The following is a 21031-nucleotide window of genomic DNA, read 5'->3' as shown; positions in this document are numbered from 1 at the left end:
TAGGCACTATTGGTGCTGTGTCTGGGCAGCTATGAGGGCATTATACTGTGTGGGGCTGCTATGGGGGCATTATACTGTGTGGAGGGCAGTTATAGGGGCATTATACTGTGTGGAGGGCAGTTATAGGGGCATTATACTGTGTGGGGCTCCTATGGGGCATTATACTATGTGGGGGCTGCTATGGGGGCATTATACTGTGTGGTGGCAGCTATGGGGGCATTATACTGTGTGGAGGGCAGTTATAGGGGCATTATAATGTGTGGGGCTGCTATGGGGCATTATACTATGTGGGGGCTGCTATGGGGGCATTATACTGTGTGGTGGCAGCTATGGGGGCATTATACTGTGTGGAGGGCAGTTATAGGGGCATTATACTGTGTGGGGGCTGCTATGGGGCATTATACTGTGTGGGGGCTGCTATGGGGGCATTATACTGTGTGGTGGCATCTATGGGGCATTATTCTGTGTGGGGGCAGTGTCAGGGGGTATATTATATACAGTAGTATACAGCATGCTCAGGGGATAAATATTAATTCAACGGCGTAGCATGCAAAAATGGGCGTGGCCTAAATAATCATTCATTAATCATAATGGAGGTTACATGTTCAATTAATCGTGATTTTGATTTAGGTCATAATCGCCCAGCCCTACAATGGGGAGATCTCTAGATCCATGTAAGATACAGGGCTGGTTCTGGCTTTGTTAGAAAGAGATTGTCATGCACAAATTATTCTGTTGATTTTCTTTTTTTCCATTATTTCTGGGACAACCCTTTTAACACTTCTTTATCCATATTGTGAGATGTACTGGAACATCGTCATTTTACACTATATTTGCTGCCAGTTATTTTATTAGCATGTTAAAGGGGTCGGCCACTCCCTAAAACATACCTGCCTTAAATAAAAACTTATAAGACTTACTCATACAAAGTGTCATAAAGTAATGCTTCCCCTGCCCGATAGGTAACATGTGCTGTGGGCGCATATAAACAATAACAGCGGCAGTTGCGTGACGTATCAGGTGACCTCTGCGTCCATAACATTGCCTGCTTGGGGAGATATAAACAAGCGCCAATTTAGGTATCGTATGTTTAAAGTATGAGGAAAACTTTGACCGCCATTGTTTATATGAGCCCTTCCCGCAGTGCATGTTACAGATCGGACAGGAAAGCATAATGTAATGACACATTGTATAAGTCAGTCTGATAAATGTTCATATTTAAGCACATGGCCGGTATGCTATAGAAAGTGGCGATCACCATTAGACCAGCTTTTGCCAGTGAGTGCACTGCAGATTATGTTGGTGCTATACAAATAATGGAAAATAAAAATACTTAAGTAGTTACTATGTGACACTACTCCTATCAATACTTCTATTCCCATTATTTTTGCTCAATTATCCTAGTCCGTTTATTTTTCACTATATTTCTATACTGAAATACTGGCGCCCTCTGCTGTTCGAAACCAAGTACAATGAAAAAAGATGCCAATGGAATCCAGATTCCTTCCGGTACATCAGTTCAGAAGAAGAAAAGCAGATGTTATCAAGTGCTTGATGTCAATCACAAGAATTTCATTATTTCAACATAACGTTGCTGAAGCCTCAAAAAGTGCACGTCACCATTTTTTTTATCATCACCAACGCCGTCTTATTGTGCGTGTGTGACTCTGGTAAGTGCTCAATTAAATCATTTACATTTTTTAGGGGTCCTGTTACGTATTGGCCGCAATTTGGCTGAAGTGCTGCAAAAAAAAACACGGATATACCGCAAATTGGCACGGTCTTATTACTTGTGAATATCCACAGTTTTAGCAGGTAAACTGCAAACACCACACGGGCATTAACAAGCATTTGAAAAACGCATGTTAATGTTGTATTTGGCCGCAATGTGGCTGAATGGCGGTCGCTATGTGCGGTCTTACCCTAATGCTGTTTTTTAGGAAATATAGAGGTGCAAATAATATTATCAGATGCACTACAGCAAAAACAGCAGCCCCAGTTACATGGGAAAATACAGCCTAAGGGCCTGCTCACATCACCGTTTATTTCCGTTCCGGGGTTCCGTCTGAGGTTTCCTTCGGCTGAACCCCGCAACGGAAAGTGAAAGCACAGCTTCCGTTTCAGTCACCATTGATATCAATGGCGACGGAAACATCGCTAATGGTTTCTGTTCGTCACCATTCCAGCAGGTTTCCGGTTTTCCGAATCGAGTAGACTGCGCTATTGATTCCATCGGAAAACCGGAAACCTGCCGGAATGGTGACGAACGGAAACAATTAGCGATGTTTCCGTCACCATTGAGATCAATGGTGACTGAAACGGAAGCTGTGCTTTCACTTTCACTATCCGTTGCAGGGTTCACCCGACGGAAACCTCCGACGGAACCCCAAAACGGAAAGCGAACGGTGATGTGAACAGGCCCTTATTCTTAACATTTTAGAGCTTACAATACCCAGCGGCTCAAAACACAGAAAAGGAGAAGAGCTTATAGCCAGGAATATATATAAAAAGTAGACATTTTATTAACATATATAGACAAACAGTTTTTAAAACAATCTCCCCCTGAGGAAGCAATTTGACAGCGAAACGCGCGTTGGGGCTTTTGTGCTGGAGCATTTATCGGACTTCAACTACATTATATTATGGGTGAGCTATTGTCTACTTATCTCTGTACTAACACCTGACTAAGATGGTTTGAACCCTGTTCACTGTTCTAGACTCAACATAGATTTGGTACATCCTTTTCAACTTTTCACTTACTTTCCATATAGGAATCTTACATTTTGAACATATGACAGGATGTGATCTGTGGTAGTATAGCTAACCCAGTCTGTATATTAGCAATGTTGATAATCGCTCCCTAACCTTTTTACTAGGGTCTTGTCCTTGTATTATATTATACACAATTTCATTGTTTTAAAAACTGTCTATATATGTTAATAAAATTTCTACTTTTTATATATATTCCTGGCTATAAGCTCTTCTCCTTTTCTGTGTTTTGATACATTTTATGGAGCTGCCTATTTGATTACATATGGGGGGTCAGTTTTTGAACCGTACCTACCCAGCAGTACTAATGCTATTTGGAGTGCATATATTGAATACCCAGCGGCTGTCGCCATACAGGGCACCAGGCAATGACATGATTCATTCATTGACCAACCGTAGATTTACTAGATTTATGTTGGGCGTGAAGTGGTTAAAACAAAAACAATTCTATAAACAATGCTGTTAATAAGCCCTTCCCGCCGAATCCACTCTTCGTTTTTCCCTCCCTGCCTTCTTAAAGCCATAACTATTTTATATTTCCATCAACACAGCTGTATAACGAAGGGCTGGACGAGTTGTAGTATTTAACCATTTATTGTACCATATGATATACTGAAAAACTAGAAAAATTATTCTTTGTGGGGTGGATGGAAAAAAATATGATTGAAGGAACAGGGGGAGTAGGAAAAGTAGTGTGTTTCATAGATGTAAAAAATAAAAAATACTTTATTATTAAATTGTTATTAAAAACAATGTTGGATGTAATTTACGTTGCGCCAAAGTCCCCTAGATTGGCACAATATGACAAATTATGTCTAAATTAAATTGCTCCAATTCTATAGTAGTATATTGATATAGACGACTGACCTCTCAGTGTTGGTGAGAAAACAGTCAATTGCAAGCAAAAAATTATTATTAACGTTCCTCCAACGGGCTGTAGATAAAGCCCAGCGATGGGGAAACCCCTACATCAATCTTGCTGCAATGGGTTCAATGTACATGCATATAACTGCATAGATTGCATGCACAAATATCCTGTGTGAGCAGACACGACACAGCAGAGTCGAAACCGCAGCGTGCCAGCAACTACACAGGAGTAGGAAAGGAACAAGCCACAACAAGTGACAGCACTGTTGAATTGCCTAGATAGTGACCTGTGAATGATGTATCAGCAAATACTAAGTGGAGTTCTAAAACCGGAGTTGAAAAGAGGAGTTGAAGCCCCAGTAAGTACTCTTCTTTTTCTTTGACAATTGTTCGCTGTTTTGGTGTAACTTGGATAATGGATAGCAAGATTGGAGGTTTTCTTCAGTGCACAGTTTGTCATATGTATACACGACTGGAGCCGGAGTTCCAGGGTGAATATCTCTGTGGCAGATGTGAGCATGTTGTTCACCTGGAAGCTCGTATTAGAGATCTGGAGGAGCAGAATGCAACACTGAGGAGGATAGACAATTTTGAGCGGAGCTTGCTGCTCACAGAGCATGCAGTTAGTGGGGTAGGTCTGGAGGGTGAAGACATGGGTGAGCAGGATCAGGTAAGTAGCTGGGTTAATGTAGTTAGGGGCAGTAGAAAGGGGTCAAAGACAAGGAAGGCCGATCCGGTTTCTGGCATTCCAAGCAAAATTGCCAGGTTGGGTGATGATGCGAGGGTGTCAGTCTCAGAAAAGGCAGCCCTAGTGGATACTGATCTCCCTAACAGCCGGGAGAACAGCCCAGCTAGTAGTCGGCGGGATGGTAATGCAGGCAAGCCAAGACAATTGATAGTTGTAGGGGATTCTATAATCAGGAAGACGGATAGAATAATTTGTCGCCAAGACCGCCTCAACCGAATGGTTTGCTGTCTCCCTGGTGCCAGGGTTCGGCATGTGGTGGAACGGGTGGACAAATTGCTGGGAGGGGCTGGTGATGATCCAGCTGTCGTGGTCCATGTCGGTACCAACGACAGAATAAATGGTAGGTGGAGGAGCCTTAAGAATAATTTTAAAGAACTAGGCTACAAGCTGAAGGGAAGGACCTCCAAGGTTGTATTCTCAGGAATACTGCCTGTGCCATGCGCATCACAGGAAAGACAGCGGGAGCTTAGGGAGTTAAATGCATGGCTGAAGTCTTGGTGTAGAGGAGAAGGATTTGGGTTCCTAGAGCACTGGGCTGACTTTTCATTGGGGTACAAACTGTATTCTGCAGATGATTTGCACCTAAATGGAAGGGGGTCCGCTGTGCTGGGGGAGAGAATTCTAGCTGGGGTGGCGGAGTATTTAAACTAGGGCTGAGGAGGGAGGTCAATGTAGAAAAAAAAGGGGTAGCCAGGTTAGAGAGGGGTCAGACTATATTGGTGGGGGGAGAAACAGAATGTGGGGAGAGGACTAGACAACAAGATAAGGAGATCCTTTCGTTACAAAACATCAGTGTAAATAAAAAGGACCGATTAATGTCAAATCACATTTCTGATAATAAAAGTGAAAAACTGACAGGCAAGTTAAAGTGTATGTTCACAAATGCCAGAAGTCTAGCAAGCAAAATGGGGGAGCTGGAGGCCTTGATACTGGAAGAAAATATAGATATAGTTGGTGTTGCTGAAACATGGCTGGACTCTTCACATGACTGGGCTGTAAATCTACAGGGTTTTACACTTTTTCGTAAAGACAGGACAAATAGGAAAGGTGGTGGTGTATGTCTGTATGTGAGAAATGATATGAAGGCGAGCGTGAAAGAGACAATAGTGGGTGAATATTGTGAGGAGGTTGAAACCTTGTGGGTGGAACTAGAAAGGGAGGTAAACACTGAAAAAATTACTTTTGGTGTAATCTATAGACCCCCCAATATAACTGAGGAGATGGAAGGTCAGATATATAAACAGATGGAGCGGGCTGCACAGGCGGGTACTGTAGTGATAATGGGAGATTTTAATTTCCGGGATATTAATTGGTGTCATGGTTCGGCTTCAACTGCAAAGGGGAGACATTTCCTCAACCTGTTGCAGGAAAATTTTATGGGCCAGTTTGTGGAAGACCCGACTAGAAGTGAAGCTCTGTTGGATCTGGTCATTTCTAATAATGCAGATCTTGTTGGGAATGTCAATGTTCGTGAAAACCTCGGTAACAGTGATCATAATATAGTTACATTTTACCTATACTGTAAAAAACAAACGCAGGCTGGGAGGGCAAAAACATTTAATTTTAAGAAAGCCAATTTCCCCAGGATGAGGGCTGCAATTCAGGATATAGACTGGGAAGAACTAATGTCAAATAATGGAACAAATGATAAATGGGAGATTTTCACATCTACTTTGAGTTATTATAGTGCAAAATTTATTCCTACAGGTAATAAGTATAAACGACTCAAATTAAACCCCACATGGCTTACACCTTCTGTGAAAGGGGCAATACATGACAAAAAAAGGGCATTTAAAAAATACAAATCTGAGGGTACAGCTGTAGCCTTTGTAAAATATAAAGAGCTTAATAAAATCTGTAAAAATGTAATAAAATTAGCAAAAATACAAAATGAAAGGCAGGTGGCCAAGGATAGTAAAACAAATCCTAAAAAATTCTTCAAGCATATAAATGCAAAAAAGCCAAGGTCTGAACATGTAGGACCCCTAGATAATGGTAATGGGGAGTTGATCACAGGGGATCAAGAGAAGGCAGAGTTACTAAATGGGTTCTTCCGCTCTGTATATACAACAGAAGAAAGAGCAGCTGATGTAGCCGGTGCCAGTGCTGTTAATATATCAGTTGATATACTGAATTGGATGAATGTAGAGATGGTCCAAGCTAAATTAAATAAAATAAATGTGCACAAGGCTCCGGGACCAGATGGGTTACACCCTAGAATTCTTAAAGAGCTTAGTTCAGTTATTTCTGTCCCCCTTTTCATAATATTCAGAGAATCTCTAGTGACTGGTATAGTGCCAAGGGACTGGCGCAGGGCAAATGTGGTGCCTATTTTCAAAAAGGGCTCTAGGTCTTCCCCGGGTAATTATAGACCAGTAAGCTTAACATCCATCGTGGGGAAAATGTTTGAGGGGCTATTGAGGGACTATATACAGGATTATGTGACAATAAATAGCATTATAAGTGACAGCCAGCACGGTTTTACTAAGGACAGAAGCTGTCAAACCAACCTAATCTGTTTTTATGAAGAGGTGAGCAGAAGTCTAGACAGAGGGGCCGCTGTGGATTTAGTGTTTTTGGACTTTGCAAAGGCATTTGACACTGTCCCCCATAGACGCCTAATGGGTAAATTAAGGACTATAGGTTTAGAAAATATAGTTTGTAATTGGATTGAGAATTGGCTCAAGGACCGTATCCAGAGGGTTGTGGTCAATGATTCCTTCTCTGAATGGTCCCCGGTTATAAGTGGTGTACCCCAGGGTTCAGTGCTGGGACCACTATTATTCAACTTATTTATTAATGATATAGAGGATGGGATTAATAGCACTATTTCTATTTTTGCAGATGACACCAAGCTATGTAATATAGTTCAGACTATGGAAGATGTTCATGAATTACAGGCAGATTTAAACAAACTAAGTGTTTGGGCATCCACTTGGCAAATGAAGTTTAACGTAGATAAATGTAAAGTTATGCATCTTGGTACCAACAACCTGCATGCATCATATGTCCTAGGGGGCGCTACACTGGCGGATTCACTTGTTGAGAAGGATCTGGGTGTACTTGTAAATCATAAACTCAATAACAGCATGCAGTGTCAATCAGCTGCTTCAAAGGCCAGCAGGATATTGTCGTGTATTAAAAGAGGCATGGACTCGCGGGACAGGGATGTAATATTACCACTTTACAAAGCATTAGTGAGGCCTCATCTAGAATATGCAGTTCAGTTCTGGGCTCCAGTTCATAGAAAGGATGCCCTGGAGTTGGAAAAAATACAAAGAAGAGCAACGAAGCTAATAAGGGGCATGGAGAATTTAAGTTATGAGGAAAGATTGAAAGAATTAAACCTATTTAGCCTTGAAAAAAGACGACTAAGGGGGGACATGATTAACTTATATAAATATATTAATGGCACATACAAAAAATATGGTGAAATCCTGTTCCTTGTAAAACCCCCTCAAAAAACAAGGGGGCACTCCCTCCGTCTGGAGAAAAAAAGGTTCAAGCTGCAGAGGCGACAAGGCTTCTTTACAGTGAGAACTGTGAATTTATGGAATAGCCTACCGCAGGAGCTGGTCACAGCAGGGACAGTAGATGGCTTTAAAAAAGGGTTAGATAATTTCCTAGAACAAAAAAATATTAGCTCCTATGTGTAGAAATTTTTCCTTCCCTTTTCCCTTCCCTTGGTTGAACTTGATGGACATGTGTCTTTTTTCAGCCGTACTAACTATGTAACTATGTAACTATGTAACTGTCAGGCAGTCAATGACTTGCGAATCACAGCTTGTGTGTTATCATGTATGTGTATCTCAGCATAGCAGAGTTGAAACTGCTATGCTGTGACAGCTCTGCAAGGGGGAGTAACAGATCGGCCGTGCTCCCGGACGGGCGGCCACACAGGCAGTGTGCCTGAACAACGAGCACCAGTGCCTTGCAGGGGTGAGTACTCTGCCTGTCAGGCAGTTAGTATACTGAAGCACAGTTTCTTTATTATTTATTATGTAAGTTGAGCTGCCAGGTCATTCACACACACGTGGTGAGGGCTGGGGGAAGGAGAGCCGCTATCAGCTGTCTGTGTACGGACTTTACTCACACACAGCTCGGCTCCGTTCCCCTGTGCAGAGCAAACTAAGTCAGCTGCCCAGCGTGCAGCCTCGGCAGGCCATTGTCCCTAACTAAAGCAGATATTCTGCAGGGTAGATGGTGAATAGAACTGCTAGTAGGCAGTACGGAGCAATATTAAGCATCCAACATTGACAGTGGTATTAAAAGAACACCCGACGCGCGTTTCGCCGGTACTTCCCCTGGAAGAAGCCGGAAGTGCTTAATATTGCTCCGTACTGCCTACTAGCAGTTCTATTCACCATCTACCCTGCAGAATATCTGCTTTAGTTAGGGACAATGGCCTGCCGAGGCTGCACGCTGGGCAGCTGACTTAGTTTGCTCTGCACAGGGGAACGGAGCCGAGCTGTGTGTGAGTAAAGTCCGTACACAGACAGCTGATAGCGGCTCTCCTTCCCCCAGCCCTCACCACGTGTGTGTGAATGACCTGGCAGCTCAACTTACATAATAAATAATAAAGAAACTGTGCTTCAGTATACTAACTGCCTGACAGGCAGAGTACTCACCCCTGCAAGGCACTGGTGCTCGTTGTTCAGGCACACTGCCTGTGTGGCCGCCCGTCCGGGAGCACGGCCGATCTGTTACTCCCCCTTGCAGAGCTGTCACAGCATAGCAGTTTCAACTCTGCTATGCTGAGATACACATACATGATAACACACAAGCTGTGATTCGCAAGTCATTGACTGCCTGACAGGGCAGAGTATTTGCTGATACATCATTCACAGGTCACTATCTAGGCAATTCAACAGTGCTGTCACTTGTTGTGGCTTGTTCCTTTCCTACTCCTGTGTAGTTGCTGGCACGCTGCGGTTTCGACTCTGCTGTGTCGTGTCTGCTCACACAGGATATTTGTGCATGCAATCTATGCAGTTATATGCATGTACATTGAACCCATTGCAGCAAGATTGATGTAGGGGTTTCCCCATCGCTGGGCTTTATCTACAGCCCGTTGGAGGAACCTTAATAATAATTTTTTGCTTGCAATTGACTGTTTTCTCACCAACACTGAGAGGTCAGTCGTCTATATCAATATACTACTATAGAATTGGAGCAATTTAATTTAGACATAATTTGTCATATTGTGCCAATCTAGGGGACTTTGGCGCAACGTAAATTACATCCAACATTGTTTTTAATAACAATTTAATAATAAAGTATTTTTTATTTTTTACATCTATGAAACACACTACTTTTCCTACTCCCCCTGTTCCTTCAATCATATATTGACAATCGGTGGTGTACACCTAGTGTGAGTTACTCCGACATATATTATATATAAATTGTACGGGGGTAATACCCATCCAAATATATAATGGATGGAAAAAAAACCTGATTTCTCCATTGTTTTTGGGTTTCATTTTTACGTCTTTCTCCGTGCGGTAAAAACGACATGTTATGGTTCTGCTCACATCTGCATTAGAGGCCTCCGTCACCAATTATATAAAAAAATAGCGGAGCATGCTGCGCTATTTTGTCCCGTAACACGATGGACACCATGGCGGAAACCCATAGAACCTATTTTAGCCCATTTATTGTGGCACCAGCTGTAGTATTTAACCATTCATTGTACTATATGATGTACTAAAAACCAAGAAAAAAATATTCACACCATTTCGTGGTGCATTCGACTTTTTGATCACTTATTAGATATTCTTGGAGGGAGCTTAAAGAGGCTCTGTCACCAGATTTTGCAACCCCTATCTGCTATTGCAGCAGATAGGCGCTGCAATGTAGATTACAGTAACGTTTTTATTTTTAAAAAACGAGCATTTTTGGCCAAGTTATGACCATTTTTGTAGTTATGCAAATGAGGCTTGCAAAAGTCCAAGTGGGCGTGTTTAAAAGTAAAAGTCCAAGTGGGCGTGTATTATGTGCGTACATCGGGGCGTTTTTAATACTTTTACTAGCTGGGCGTTCTGATGAGAAGTATCATCCACTTCTCTTCAGAAAGCCCAGCTTCTGCCAGATCACGCTGTGACGTCACTTACAGGTCCTGCATCGTGTCGGACGAGCGGGGACACATCGGTACCAGAGGCTTCAGTTGATTCTGCAGCAGCATCAGCGTTTGCAGGTAAGTAGCTACATCGACTTACCTGCAAACGCTGATGCTGCTGCAGAATCAACTGAAGCCTCTGGTGCCGATGTGGCCGTCACGATGCAGGACCTGTGAGTGACGTCACAGATCTGCACTGTCAGAAGCTGGGCGTTCTGAAGAGAAGAGGATGTTACTTCTCTTCACAGCGCCCAGCTAGTGAAAGTATTAAAAACGCCCCGATGTACGCACATAATACACACCCACTTGGACTTGTACTTTTAAACACACCCACTTGGACTTTTGCAAGCCTCATTTGCATAACTACAAAAATGGTCATAACTTGGCCAAAAATGCTCGTTTTTTAAAAATAAAAACGTTACTCGTATCTACATTGCAGCGCCTATCTGCTGCAATAGCAGATAGGGGTTGCAAAATCTGGTGACAGAGCCTCTTTAAGTGTAATGAGTGTGTAGTTAAAAATAGTTTATTTGTAGATCTAATACAGTTTTGTGCTCCCTTCTTTTGAAGCGAGAGACTTGCATAAGTCCAACTTACTTTTCTGCACGTAAAACACCAGCATAAAAAGGGGGATCCCATGGCATCAATTCCTAATGGAAAAACATATCACATGCAGACATATTAGGAATAGATATTTATTGCAGATTAATAATCAAAATTTCTGAACAAAAAGAAACAATGGTGCAAAAAACTCCATATTCACAGCGTGCATCTTTTTTGGGCACAAAATAGTGGTGTAAAAAAAGATGTGTCTGACATGTCTAGTGATTTGCGTCACATTTATCATACAATGTGCAACACTGTAATAAATTTGGCATAGTTTCTGCCAGTCTATTTTAGTTTTAACATTTTTAGGACAGTATTAATAAATCTGTCACAGTGTGTTTTTAAATCGAAATTTACAGTAAAATCTAAATCATTTGGCATACAAGTGGCAACTAATGTGCCAGTTTATTAGAAATACTTAGAGGGGTTGTCTGGGCACGGGGCGGTTTTTCATACTGATGACCTATCCGCAGGATACGTCATCAGTATATGATCGGTGGGGGTCAGTATATGATCGGTTCCAGCTGCCTCCAGCACCGTAAGTTATGCAGTGGTTGGTGCCGGAAGCAGATGGCTCCGACCACTGTATAGTGGCCGTGCTGCAGTACTGCGGCTCTGCTCCTATACACTTGAATAGGAGCAGAGCTGCCATGATGCAGCACGGCCGCTAAAGAATGATCGGAGCCATCTGCTTCCGGAACCGGCCACTGGAAAACTTCCAGTGCCGGAGGCAGCTGATCAGTGTGGGGTCTGGGTGTCGGTACCCCACCAATCATATATCGATGACTTATCCTGCGGATAGGTCATTGGTATAAAAAACCGCCATATGCCCAGACAACCCCTTTTAGCATCATAAGTTCGTACGTAGATAATTGACAATACTCCTGAATCCTTACATGCAGTAAATGTGTGCGCTCTTTCTATTGTAAGCTCATGTGTTTGTGCTCCAGACTTCTGCTGCATTCAGTTTCTGGGGCAGGAAGTTGCTGTCTAAGGCTATGTTCACACGGAGTATTTTGGGGGAGGAATATCTGCCTCAAAATTCCGTTTGGAACTTTGAGGCAGATATTCCTCTCCCTGCACGCCGATTTTCGCGGCGATTATCGCGCCGTTTTTCGCCCGCGGCCATTGAGCGCCGCGGGCATAAAACAGCGAGAAATACGCTTTCTCCTGCCTCCCATTGAAGTCAATGGGAGGTTAGAGGCGGAAGCGCCCGAAGATAGGGCATGTCGCTTCTTTTTCCCGCGAGGCAGTTTTACTGCTCGCGGGAAAAAGACGCCGACGCCTCCCATTGAAATCAATGGGAGGCGTTCTCGGGCCGTTTTTGCTGAGTTTTGCGACGCGGTTTCCGCGTCAAAAAACTCGGCAAAATACCCCGTGTGAACATAGCCTAACAACTACCATTGTCAGCCATTCAGGTCCTTTTGGGGCTTCTTTTTCTGTCACCCAGTCACACAGAGTGATCCTCCCTCTCAGTTCTCCCTGTCACAGTGAGTAGCCTTCCTCTCATGCCTCTCTCTATGCAGAGACATGATAATCTATGGCTGTAAAGCAATCGCTCTCCAAGTGCTGCAAAATTACAACTCCCACCAAGCTGTTTAGGAATTGTACAACAGCTAGAGAGACACAAGTTGGAGATTCAGGGAGCAAATGTTTATTTATCCATCAGTGATGTCTCAGACTGTGGTGGCCCCGTGAACGTCAGGTTATTGTGTCGCCGGGTAAATAGGGGGTAGTTTGCAAAACACATTATTGTAAAGGTGTACCACAAAATAGATTATTTTATTATTGCTTTATATATTTTTGGAAGACCCCTTTAATTTATAGTCTCCTACTACTTAGGTATGAAACGTAATCACTACAGCTGGAAGTTAGGGACATAACAGCATGAAAGGACTGGTACAACATGGACTTAACAACAAACATGTCATTGCAAACTTCAGAGTGAAGAAAGAATAAAATCCTCCTTACCGGATTCATGGGGTTCAGCTTCATTTTCATTCCGAGCATCATTTCAAAATCTTTCAATGTTCTGAGGAAAAAAAATGCAATAGGTCCACATAGAACAAATAATGTAAAATATGTAGCACAACAGGTCATAGTTTAGCAACCTACAAGTATTGTGTTTGGATGATGTAATACCCAACAAAAAGATAGTGTAATGAGGAAATCCAGCAGATCTTGAGTCTACGGAGCATAAAACGAAGAGCGGTATCAATCAATGAATATCTTATATTGTGGGGGATGCAGCCCTACTCTTCTATGTATATGCCACACAGCCCTCCTGTATATGAGGCCACACAGCCCTCCTGTATAGGATGCCACACAGCCCCGATATAGATGATGCCACACAGCCCGACATTAATGCCCTACATACTCACCGATGCAGCGCTGTTTTCTTCAGGTAAGGTCTCTCGTCTTCACGGGATCTGCGAAGGCGATGCGATGACACTCCCCGAAGCAGCGTGTTTTCACGCGTGGTCTCTCGTCTTCACGGGATCTTCGCAGAACCCGTGAAGACTAGCGACCCCACCAGAAGAAGACAGCGCTGCATCTGTGAGTGTGTCATCGAGCCGCCGATAGCCAGAAAGGGAACTAGTAGTTCCCTTGCCAATCCCCATGTCACAAATCCGTTTTTATCGGTTGTTACATGTATTGACAGCCGTTAAAAACGGATCCATTGACTTCTATGCGGGGGCCTACTGGCCGTGAAAATGGACAAAAATAGGACACTTCCTATTTTTTGACGGCCATTATTCACAGGCTGTTAAAAAAACGCCTGTGTGAATACACCCATAGAACATCATTGCTCAGAAAACGGTTTTGTGACGGCCGTCACACGGCCGTTTTTCACTGTCGTGTGAATAAGGCCTAAGCTAGCCATGGAAAAAAACAGTGGACTTCAGAAGTCAGTTACAGCACTGCAGGAGCCACTCTGAGTTATTTAGTGGCCTTTGCGTCAACAGAAAAACAGCCGAGGGATCCAACATTCTGTGCCGACTAATTCCTACTATATCTATACAGCAGTCGGAGCTTTATTTTTCTGATATATAGCTCCAATTCCCCTGCAGACACAGTTAAAGGGGCTGTCTGGTCTGGACAAGCCCTTCCTGCGTGATCGGTCCTCCCCACAATGAGGCCAGTAACTCACCGTTCTTGTAGCTTGCTGGATAACTTTTCAAGAAACAACATCACGGTTTCTGTCAATAACATTAGTGAGAATGTTAGAAAAGTAGTACCGGCTCAGAGTATCATATATTGCTGATAAACATTTGATTTCTTATCACGTCCATCTTAAAAAGCAACTCCACCCAAAATGAGTCCTGGTGGAAGTTAGTGAATATCATATCTTATTTTTTCTCTTCAAATCTCTGTTTTTGATCCAGTGGCAAAAATAAATGTTAGAGAAATGTTTTGGGTGGAGGTCGATTTTAATTATACAAACTGAACTGGACAGCCAGTTGGTTGAGCTACAAGGTAATATAGTTGGGCGAAAATCTCGTACTTTTCTAACCAAACAGCAGATTTCTGGCATGTGAATTGCAGACCTGTAGGCACTACCTGTGCTACCGTATGGCACCTCTATAAAGCACACCATATTCTCCCGTAGAAGCAATGCTTTTAAATGAGAATACTTATGTAATATGGTATGCAATGGGGCCTACCATTTTTTTTTGCATACAGAATAGATGAGCTCTGGTACAGTATGGGCCCATAGTAGCTTACGGGCGCCGAATTACAGATCTGTAATATGGCAGGTGTTCATGAGGTATTAATCGAATGGTTTAGATATACTAGTCATATGATACAAGATGATAAGCATTTCCAAACATCTTAGCCACATGCGCCAACTGGTTGTCAGGAGATGAGCAGCATCTTGGCATAAAGGAAATAATTGAAATGTGACTACGGTATATGCATTCAGTTTCACACTTGTTCACTCTTCACCCTAAGTAACTATATTACTGGATAGTCTTTGTGTCAAAAAAATAAAATAAAAACTTAAAGGGGGTAACCGGGACTTTTATATTGATGGCTTATCCGCACGATAGGCGATCAATATCAGATCGGTGAGGTCACCGCTGTTGATCAGCAGATTGAAAGGTACTCTGCACTCCTCTTTGTTGTTTACCAGACACAGCTCTGTACATTTGGTTGCAGCTGTGTCTGGTATTGCACCTCAGTGACTTTCAAGTCAGCTGCAATACCAGGCACAGCCAACACTAAATGTACATAGCTGTGTCTGGTAACAACTAAGAGGTCGCAGTGCTCACCGGCCCGTTCAATCAGCTGATCAGCATGGGTGCCGGGAGCACGACCCCCACCAATCTGATATTGATGGCCTATCCTGAAGATAGGCCATCAATATAAAGTCGTAAAAAACCCCTTTAACTTACTTTGCACTAGGAGCCTTTTGATTACTTCCATTTAGTAAAAGTTTTGCACTACTTATCACTAGCTTAAACAAATCTTAGGCATATACTGTGCTGCTGAAGAATGTGATTATTTTAACTATGACTGCGACTCCCAGCAGGTGTTCTTCGGTTGACCGTGGTGCAGCTTTGACGACTCATCTTCCTGCCCCCAGACCCGTCTTTCCTTCATGATGGAACTAGGTTCAGTCATTTGTTGTTTCACTAGTGCTGTTATATTTTATCTTATAGTCGACTACGCTATTGATTCCGGCAAAACGACGGAACCCTTGCACCACTGAGACAAACTGAAACCATTGGGACTGGATCCGTCACCATTGAAATCAATGGTGATGGAAACCGAAACCTTTGGTTTCCGTTTGTGTCAGTCAGGGTCCCGTTCTGACGGAAAGCTCAGACGGAGCGGGACCCTGGCGCATATGAAAACGAAGCCTTATCTTGTCCTTTCTTCCAATAAACTGCTTATTTATCTTATAACAGACTTGGCTTTGTTGCATCCATTTGTTCATTTGTCTCATTTAGAAGCCCTTCTCTTACAGAACTGAAGAACATTTTCCACGATATTTGCACATTTTGTCATACACGGTTGAAAAGGTTTATGCAGTGATGTGGCAGTAATCATGGCGTATCACCATTGCAATTGAACAGAACAACAACGTTGAGTTTATATAATGTCGAAAAACGTAAGCTTTCTATCACACAAATCTCAGCATTTTACCTGGAGTTTTTGCCATGGTCCCAAGCAATGCTCTGTGTGCAAATGTTGGATATCCCACGAGCTGAGCCAACGCATTTCTACTACCGAGCAATTCATCCAAACACATCATCTGTCTGCTGTTAGGATAAAGGAAGATCTTGAAAGCTGCTTCCCGTACCTAAACAAAAATATAAAAAAATAAAAATAAGCTACAGCTAGATTGGAATAAGTTTTATAACTTTTTTTTGTGATCCAAAAAGTTTTTATTCTTACAAATTTTCAACAAAGACTTCCGAACCCCACCCAAATCCCCCCGCTCATAAACAAAAGTCCTACGAATATGCAACATCTCTAATTGAAGGGTCATTTACTTTAACAAGAAAAATTTGGAATGGCTACAGAAATGTAAATCTCGAGGTAAAGATGCTAACCTCCTGTTAAGGCATCATTCAGATGGCTGTGTTCGGTCCGTGATATACAAACTGTACTTAATATGACCGCAACATGTGAACACAGTCTTACAAGTGTCCTAATAACCCTGAACTGGAGGATGTAATTGCACCCACTAAACAATCTCCCTAAGTGTCTATGAGGGGGGGTTGGAAAATACCTTGCCACCTCCGCATAGCCCTCTCAGCTGTTTACTTCAAATCCTCTTCGCCAATAAGTTTACAAGACACAATTGGGTCCATGGTTCAGACCTGATGGGTATTTTGCATATGCCCTGATCTAAAAAGAACGTGTCCGGGTGACAGTTTCCGTTTACTGTATATTTAATTGAAAAGCTTCACTGTGCAAACCACATACACCTGCAAATCACTTACCAGATCATCTGGACAGTCTGCTTGTAATCCACTAATCTGTATGTACTTCCCGTCCCAGGAAAAATGGGAGCGGATATGATCTGGTATAACACTCATATCAATTCTATTCGGTAGGTTGGATCCCATCAGGAAGTCATTACTTAAATCTGCAATCACAACATTTAGGTTGACGGCCTTCTGACGCTGCATTGAAACAAAAATTACTCTTTAGACACAGATATTAGACTTGGACCAAAATTTACACTCCCAGGGAACCCTACACCCTCAAAGAAACTTGGCGTAGGGCCAGGTAGAGCATTCTTTAATCTTTATTCTGGCCAAGATTTGTTGACTGCTTTGTCTGCGGCCTCTGCCAAGCATCTTTCAGCAGGCTCAAATCATTTTGCCTTCCATACTGAAAAAGCTCTTTGTAGTGCTTCTCCGCTTTGTTTAACACAGGGGAACCCAAAGCACAGGAACCCGATCTATGCCATCCATATGCCCTAATGTACAGTCGGGTCAAGAAGTATTTGGACAATGACAATTTTTAGAATTTAGCCTCTTAGTCATAGTGACATGTCAGAAGTTTTGATCGGTGAGGGTCCGAGCATTGAGACCCCCACTGATCACTAAAACAAAGCGGCAAAAGCGCTGAGCCGCTTCATTTCTGATCGGCTTTTCTCGGAAAGCCGAGCAGTTGGTGTACGGGCTCAAAGACTTTCTATTGAGCCTGTACACCAATTGAAAAACCTTTGAATATGTTTTTTTTTTAACCAGAGTTTTTTTTGTGCAACATTGTAATTAGTTTTTATTAAAAATAATTTTTACTTTTTCAGGTACAACTTCTATGTATCCTGTATAGCTGTATCGTGCTCTGAACCCTGAATCGGTCAGGTCAGCGGGAGCGACTGCTTCGGTGACAGCGGGTCCTTCGTGTCTCTGACTTATGTCTTATGAACTTAGATGTGATCGATAACAGGTGGATCCTGCGTACCCGCTGTCACTGAAGCCGTCAGTCCCGCTGATCTGACGGATTCGCATTTCAGTGCAGGATACAGCTATTATGTATCCAGGATACATAGAAGCTGTACCTGAAAATTTTAAAATTATTTTTAATAAAAATAAATTACAAAGTTGCACAAAATACACCGTTTTAGTTAAAAAAATAAAATAAAAAAAAGTCTTCAAAGGTGTACATATCCTTTAGTTAGAGCCATATTTTTATGTTGTTCCTCCATTTTCAAAAGCTCAAATGTAATTTGACAAAGTAACAATTATAAATATAAGGATTATTGTTTAATACTTTGATGTGGTCAATGACTGGCTGAAGCCTGAAAGCCATGCACACCAAATGGCAACCTTGACATTCGTGGTCTTTACTGCAGCCGCCTTCAGCTGCTGCTTGTTTGTGGGACTTTCTGCCTTCAGCGTTGTCTTCAGTAAGTGCAAAGCTCATTTAGGTTGACTGACTCGACCAGTATTAAATGTTCAATTTTTTTGCCATAAGAAGCTCTTGGGTTGCTTTAGAGGTATGTTATGGGTCAGTATCCATTTATACTGTGAAGCCCCGTCCTATCAGTTTTGCAGCATTTGACTAAATTTGAGCAGATAGGTCTGGAGGGTCAATGGCCAGGGAATGTTGACCAGCAGACACGTTGGCATACCAACAACGAGGCACCAATACAGGCGCCAAGAGGATGGTGGTAACCCCCTCGGCCTTGATCTCCCCCGAGCAGCCAGGGAAGAAGGGGTAGGGATAAATCAGGTTGAATTGGTGCCATGGAACCACTAGAGCGTCGACCACACATGCTTCTGTATCTCAAACTCGAGATATGGATAAGGAAATGTTGCGGTTGAACCTGGACACCTTCAAGTCCACATACGGACTGCGCCACCTGGAGCAGATCTGGTCGAAAACCTCTTGATGAAGAGACCCGTTCGCAACTGAGGAAATTCGTGACCCAATGGTCAACCCCTGAGATGTGCACTGGTGTAAGGGCAGGAAGGTGGAGCTCTGCCCACTCCAGGATCCTCGAGGTTTCTGTCATTGCTGCTGAACTCGAACCAGACAGAAGTGTTGTCCATTATTGGAAACAAATGGAGATTGCCCTCAAATACAGCAAGTTGGTGAGAAGGGGGGATTCCTGTTGGGAACACAGGCCCTGAGCCGTGAGGTTCCGAAATGTCGTCCCCCCCCCCCAACCTCGGAGACTCACTTTTGTTGAAAGGACCTGGCATTGCAGTGCAAGAAAGGAGTTGCCCTGTGGGATGGTAGGGGATTAGAGAAAGCAGCTGAGAACCTTGGTCATGCTTCAGAAATGATCCCATCCAAACGCATCCTAATCAGTCGGGAACCTGCGAAGGGGAGAGCAGTCAGGGACCGCTTTAATGCCATGTTAGTGGACCAGCATTTAAGCAAGGCAGGAACAATAGAAGCAGAGGCGTCCTGGATGCAAAATGCAAAGAGCCATCATACAAGTATTTAGTTGCACTAGACAGCAAATGGGAGAGGTCCACTAACTCTTCTTGAGCTGCCCCACAGAGAATACTGTGACGGAATTGGCGAACCCATTCAGTGGTGGTTCCGCTAACCTAAGCTGTAGCAAAAAAATGTGGCGGTTCAGAAAATCGCCGAATGAGGCTGCATCCACCATGCAATTAGAAGTAGTCTTGGCTAGGTGAGGGACAGGAGGGCACAACCATCCGCGATTTTGCCCATATGGAGTCCAAAGATGGCAGACCTGGGGGCCAATGGGCTGTCGGAGGGGGCCACCCCCTCTTTCTAACGCCTAAGATGCTGCGGTTTGCGATTGATCACGACATCGAAGGGGTGATCTTTGATTCCGCCCATTGCAGTGGTGTCGAATGTATTACACAGCTGATACCCACTGACTATGGCGCGTGCTCAGCCCGTGAGCACGCTCCATACTTCCCTTTAACGTTTATCAGGTACATTTACGTGATAATGTGTTAAGGGGTTAATGGAATATTTTTGTTAAACTCCTTGAATTAAAGCTGAATGCCTACACTTCAATCACATCTTGATTGCTTTGCTTCAAATCCATTGTGGTGATGTACAGAGGCTAAATGATGGAAATTGTATCACTGTCCAAATACTTCTGGATCGGACTGTATATGTGATCCTTTTATCTCCAAGGAGAAGGGCTTATGCAAATATATTCGATCAAAAAATGCCATACATACTAGAAAGATACACAATAAACCTATTTATTTTCTCCTTCTAGAATGAACTGACCTTTTCTTCATTCATGTGAATTCCACTGATTTCAAAATCAATCAAAAACAATTCAGCCACCCGTCTGTAAAATAAAAAAAGGACAAGTGATTACATGTAACCAGGATTAAAGGAATATTCCAATCAGAATATGCCACAAATGCCTGATATGTGTGGGTCCCATCTCTGGGGCCTCACTTGTTGGGAGAATGAAGGCCCCATAACACATGTTCGTCAGCTGTCAGTGGATGTTTTTCGCCACTGAAATCTATAGGAAGGTGATCACCCATGTGTGGGACTGTCTTCATTGAAGTCTATGGAAGTTATGAAAAGAGCCAAAAGCAGCTTAAATGTGCTGGCTAGTCCATTAAAGGGAACCTGTCAGAAAACTCTTTTCAATGGCTCTCTACTCTCAGTAAAAAGGCAGTAGGGTCAAAGCTCTCATTTAAAATGGCAGTGCCCCTTTAATAACCGTTTTACCCTACTTGAAAGTGAGAAGTCTTGTTATGTTACTTTTTCAACCCATATTATAAGCAATCAGAAAGACAGTGATCACTAAATTTACATTGCAGACACAGCCCAGTAGAAGTTTTCTTAGGCTTCGTTCACATCTGCGTCGGGGTTTCCGTTCATGGGTTTCGTCTGACCTCTCCGTCAGGGGAACCCATGAACGGCAACCAAACTGAAACAAACGAAAACCATAGCTTTCCGTTAGCATTGACATTGATTTCAATAGTAATGCTTCCGTTGCGAATGGT

At 42.9% G+C, this 21031-nt stretch overlaps 1 protein-coding gene across 2 annotated transcripts in view; it reads right to left on the bottom strand.

Moving 5' to 3' along the window:
* The window catches only part of MIPEP (mitochondrial intermediate peptidase), a 123911-nt gene that overhangs the window by 78904 nt on the left and 23976 nt on the right, over window positions 1-21031 (bottom strand). For both annotated transcript variants that reach the window (XM_075851623.1, XM_075851622.1), the window contains exons 5-10: window positions 20295-20358; window positions 17060-17242; window positions 16257-16413; window positions 14257-14305; window positions 13077-13137; window positions 11097-11149 (exon numbers count right to left, since the gene is read on the bottom strand). In XM_075851623.1, coding sequence (XP_075707738.1) covers window positions 11097-11149; window positions 13077-13137; window positions 14257-14305; window positions 16257-16413; window positions 17060-17242; window positions 20295-20358 — 567 coding nt within the window. The remainder of the gene's footprint in view (window positions 1-11096; window positions 11150-13076; window positions 13138-14256; window positions 14306-16256; window positions 16414-17059; window positions 17243-20294; window positions 20359-21031) is intronic.

The sequence above is a fragment of the Rhinoderma darwinii genome, chromosome 2, assembly GCF_050947455.1.
Source record: "Rhinoderma darwinii isolate aRhiDar2 chromosome 2, aRhiDar2.hap1, whole genome shotgun sequence".
In the NCBI taxonomy this organism is placed as follows: Eukaryota; Metazoa; Chordata; class Amphibia; order Anura; family Rhinodermatidae; genus Rhinoderma; species Rhinoderma darwinii.
The sequence above is the reverse complement of the archived record's forward strand: the minus strand, read 5'-3'. Positions and strand labels throughout refer to the sequence as shown.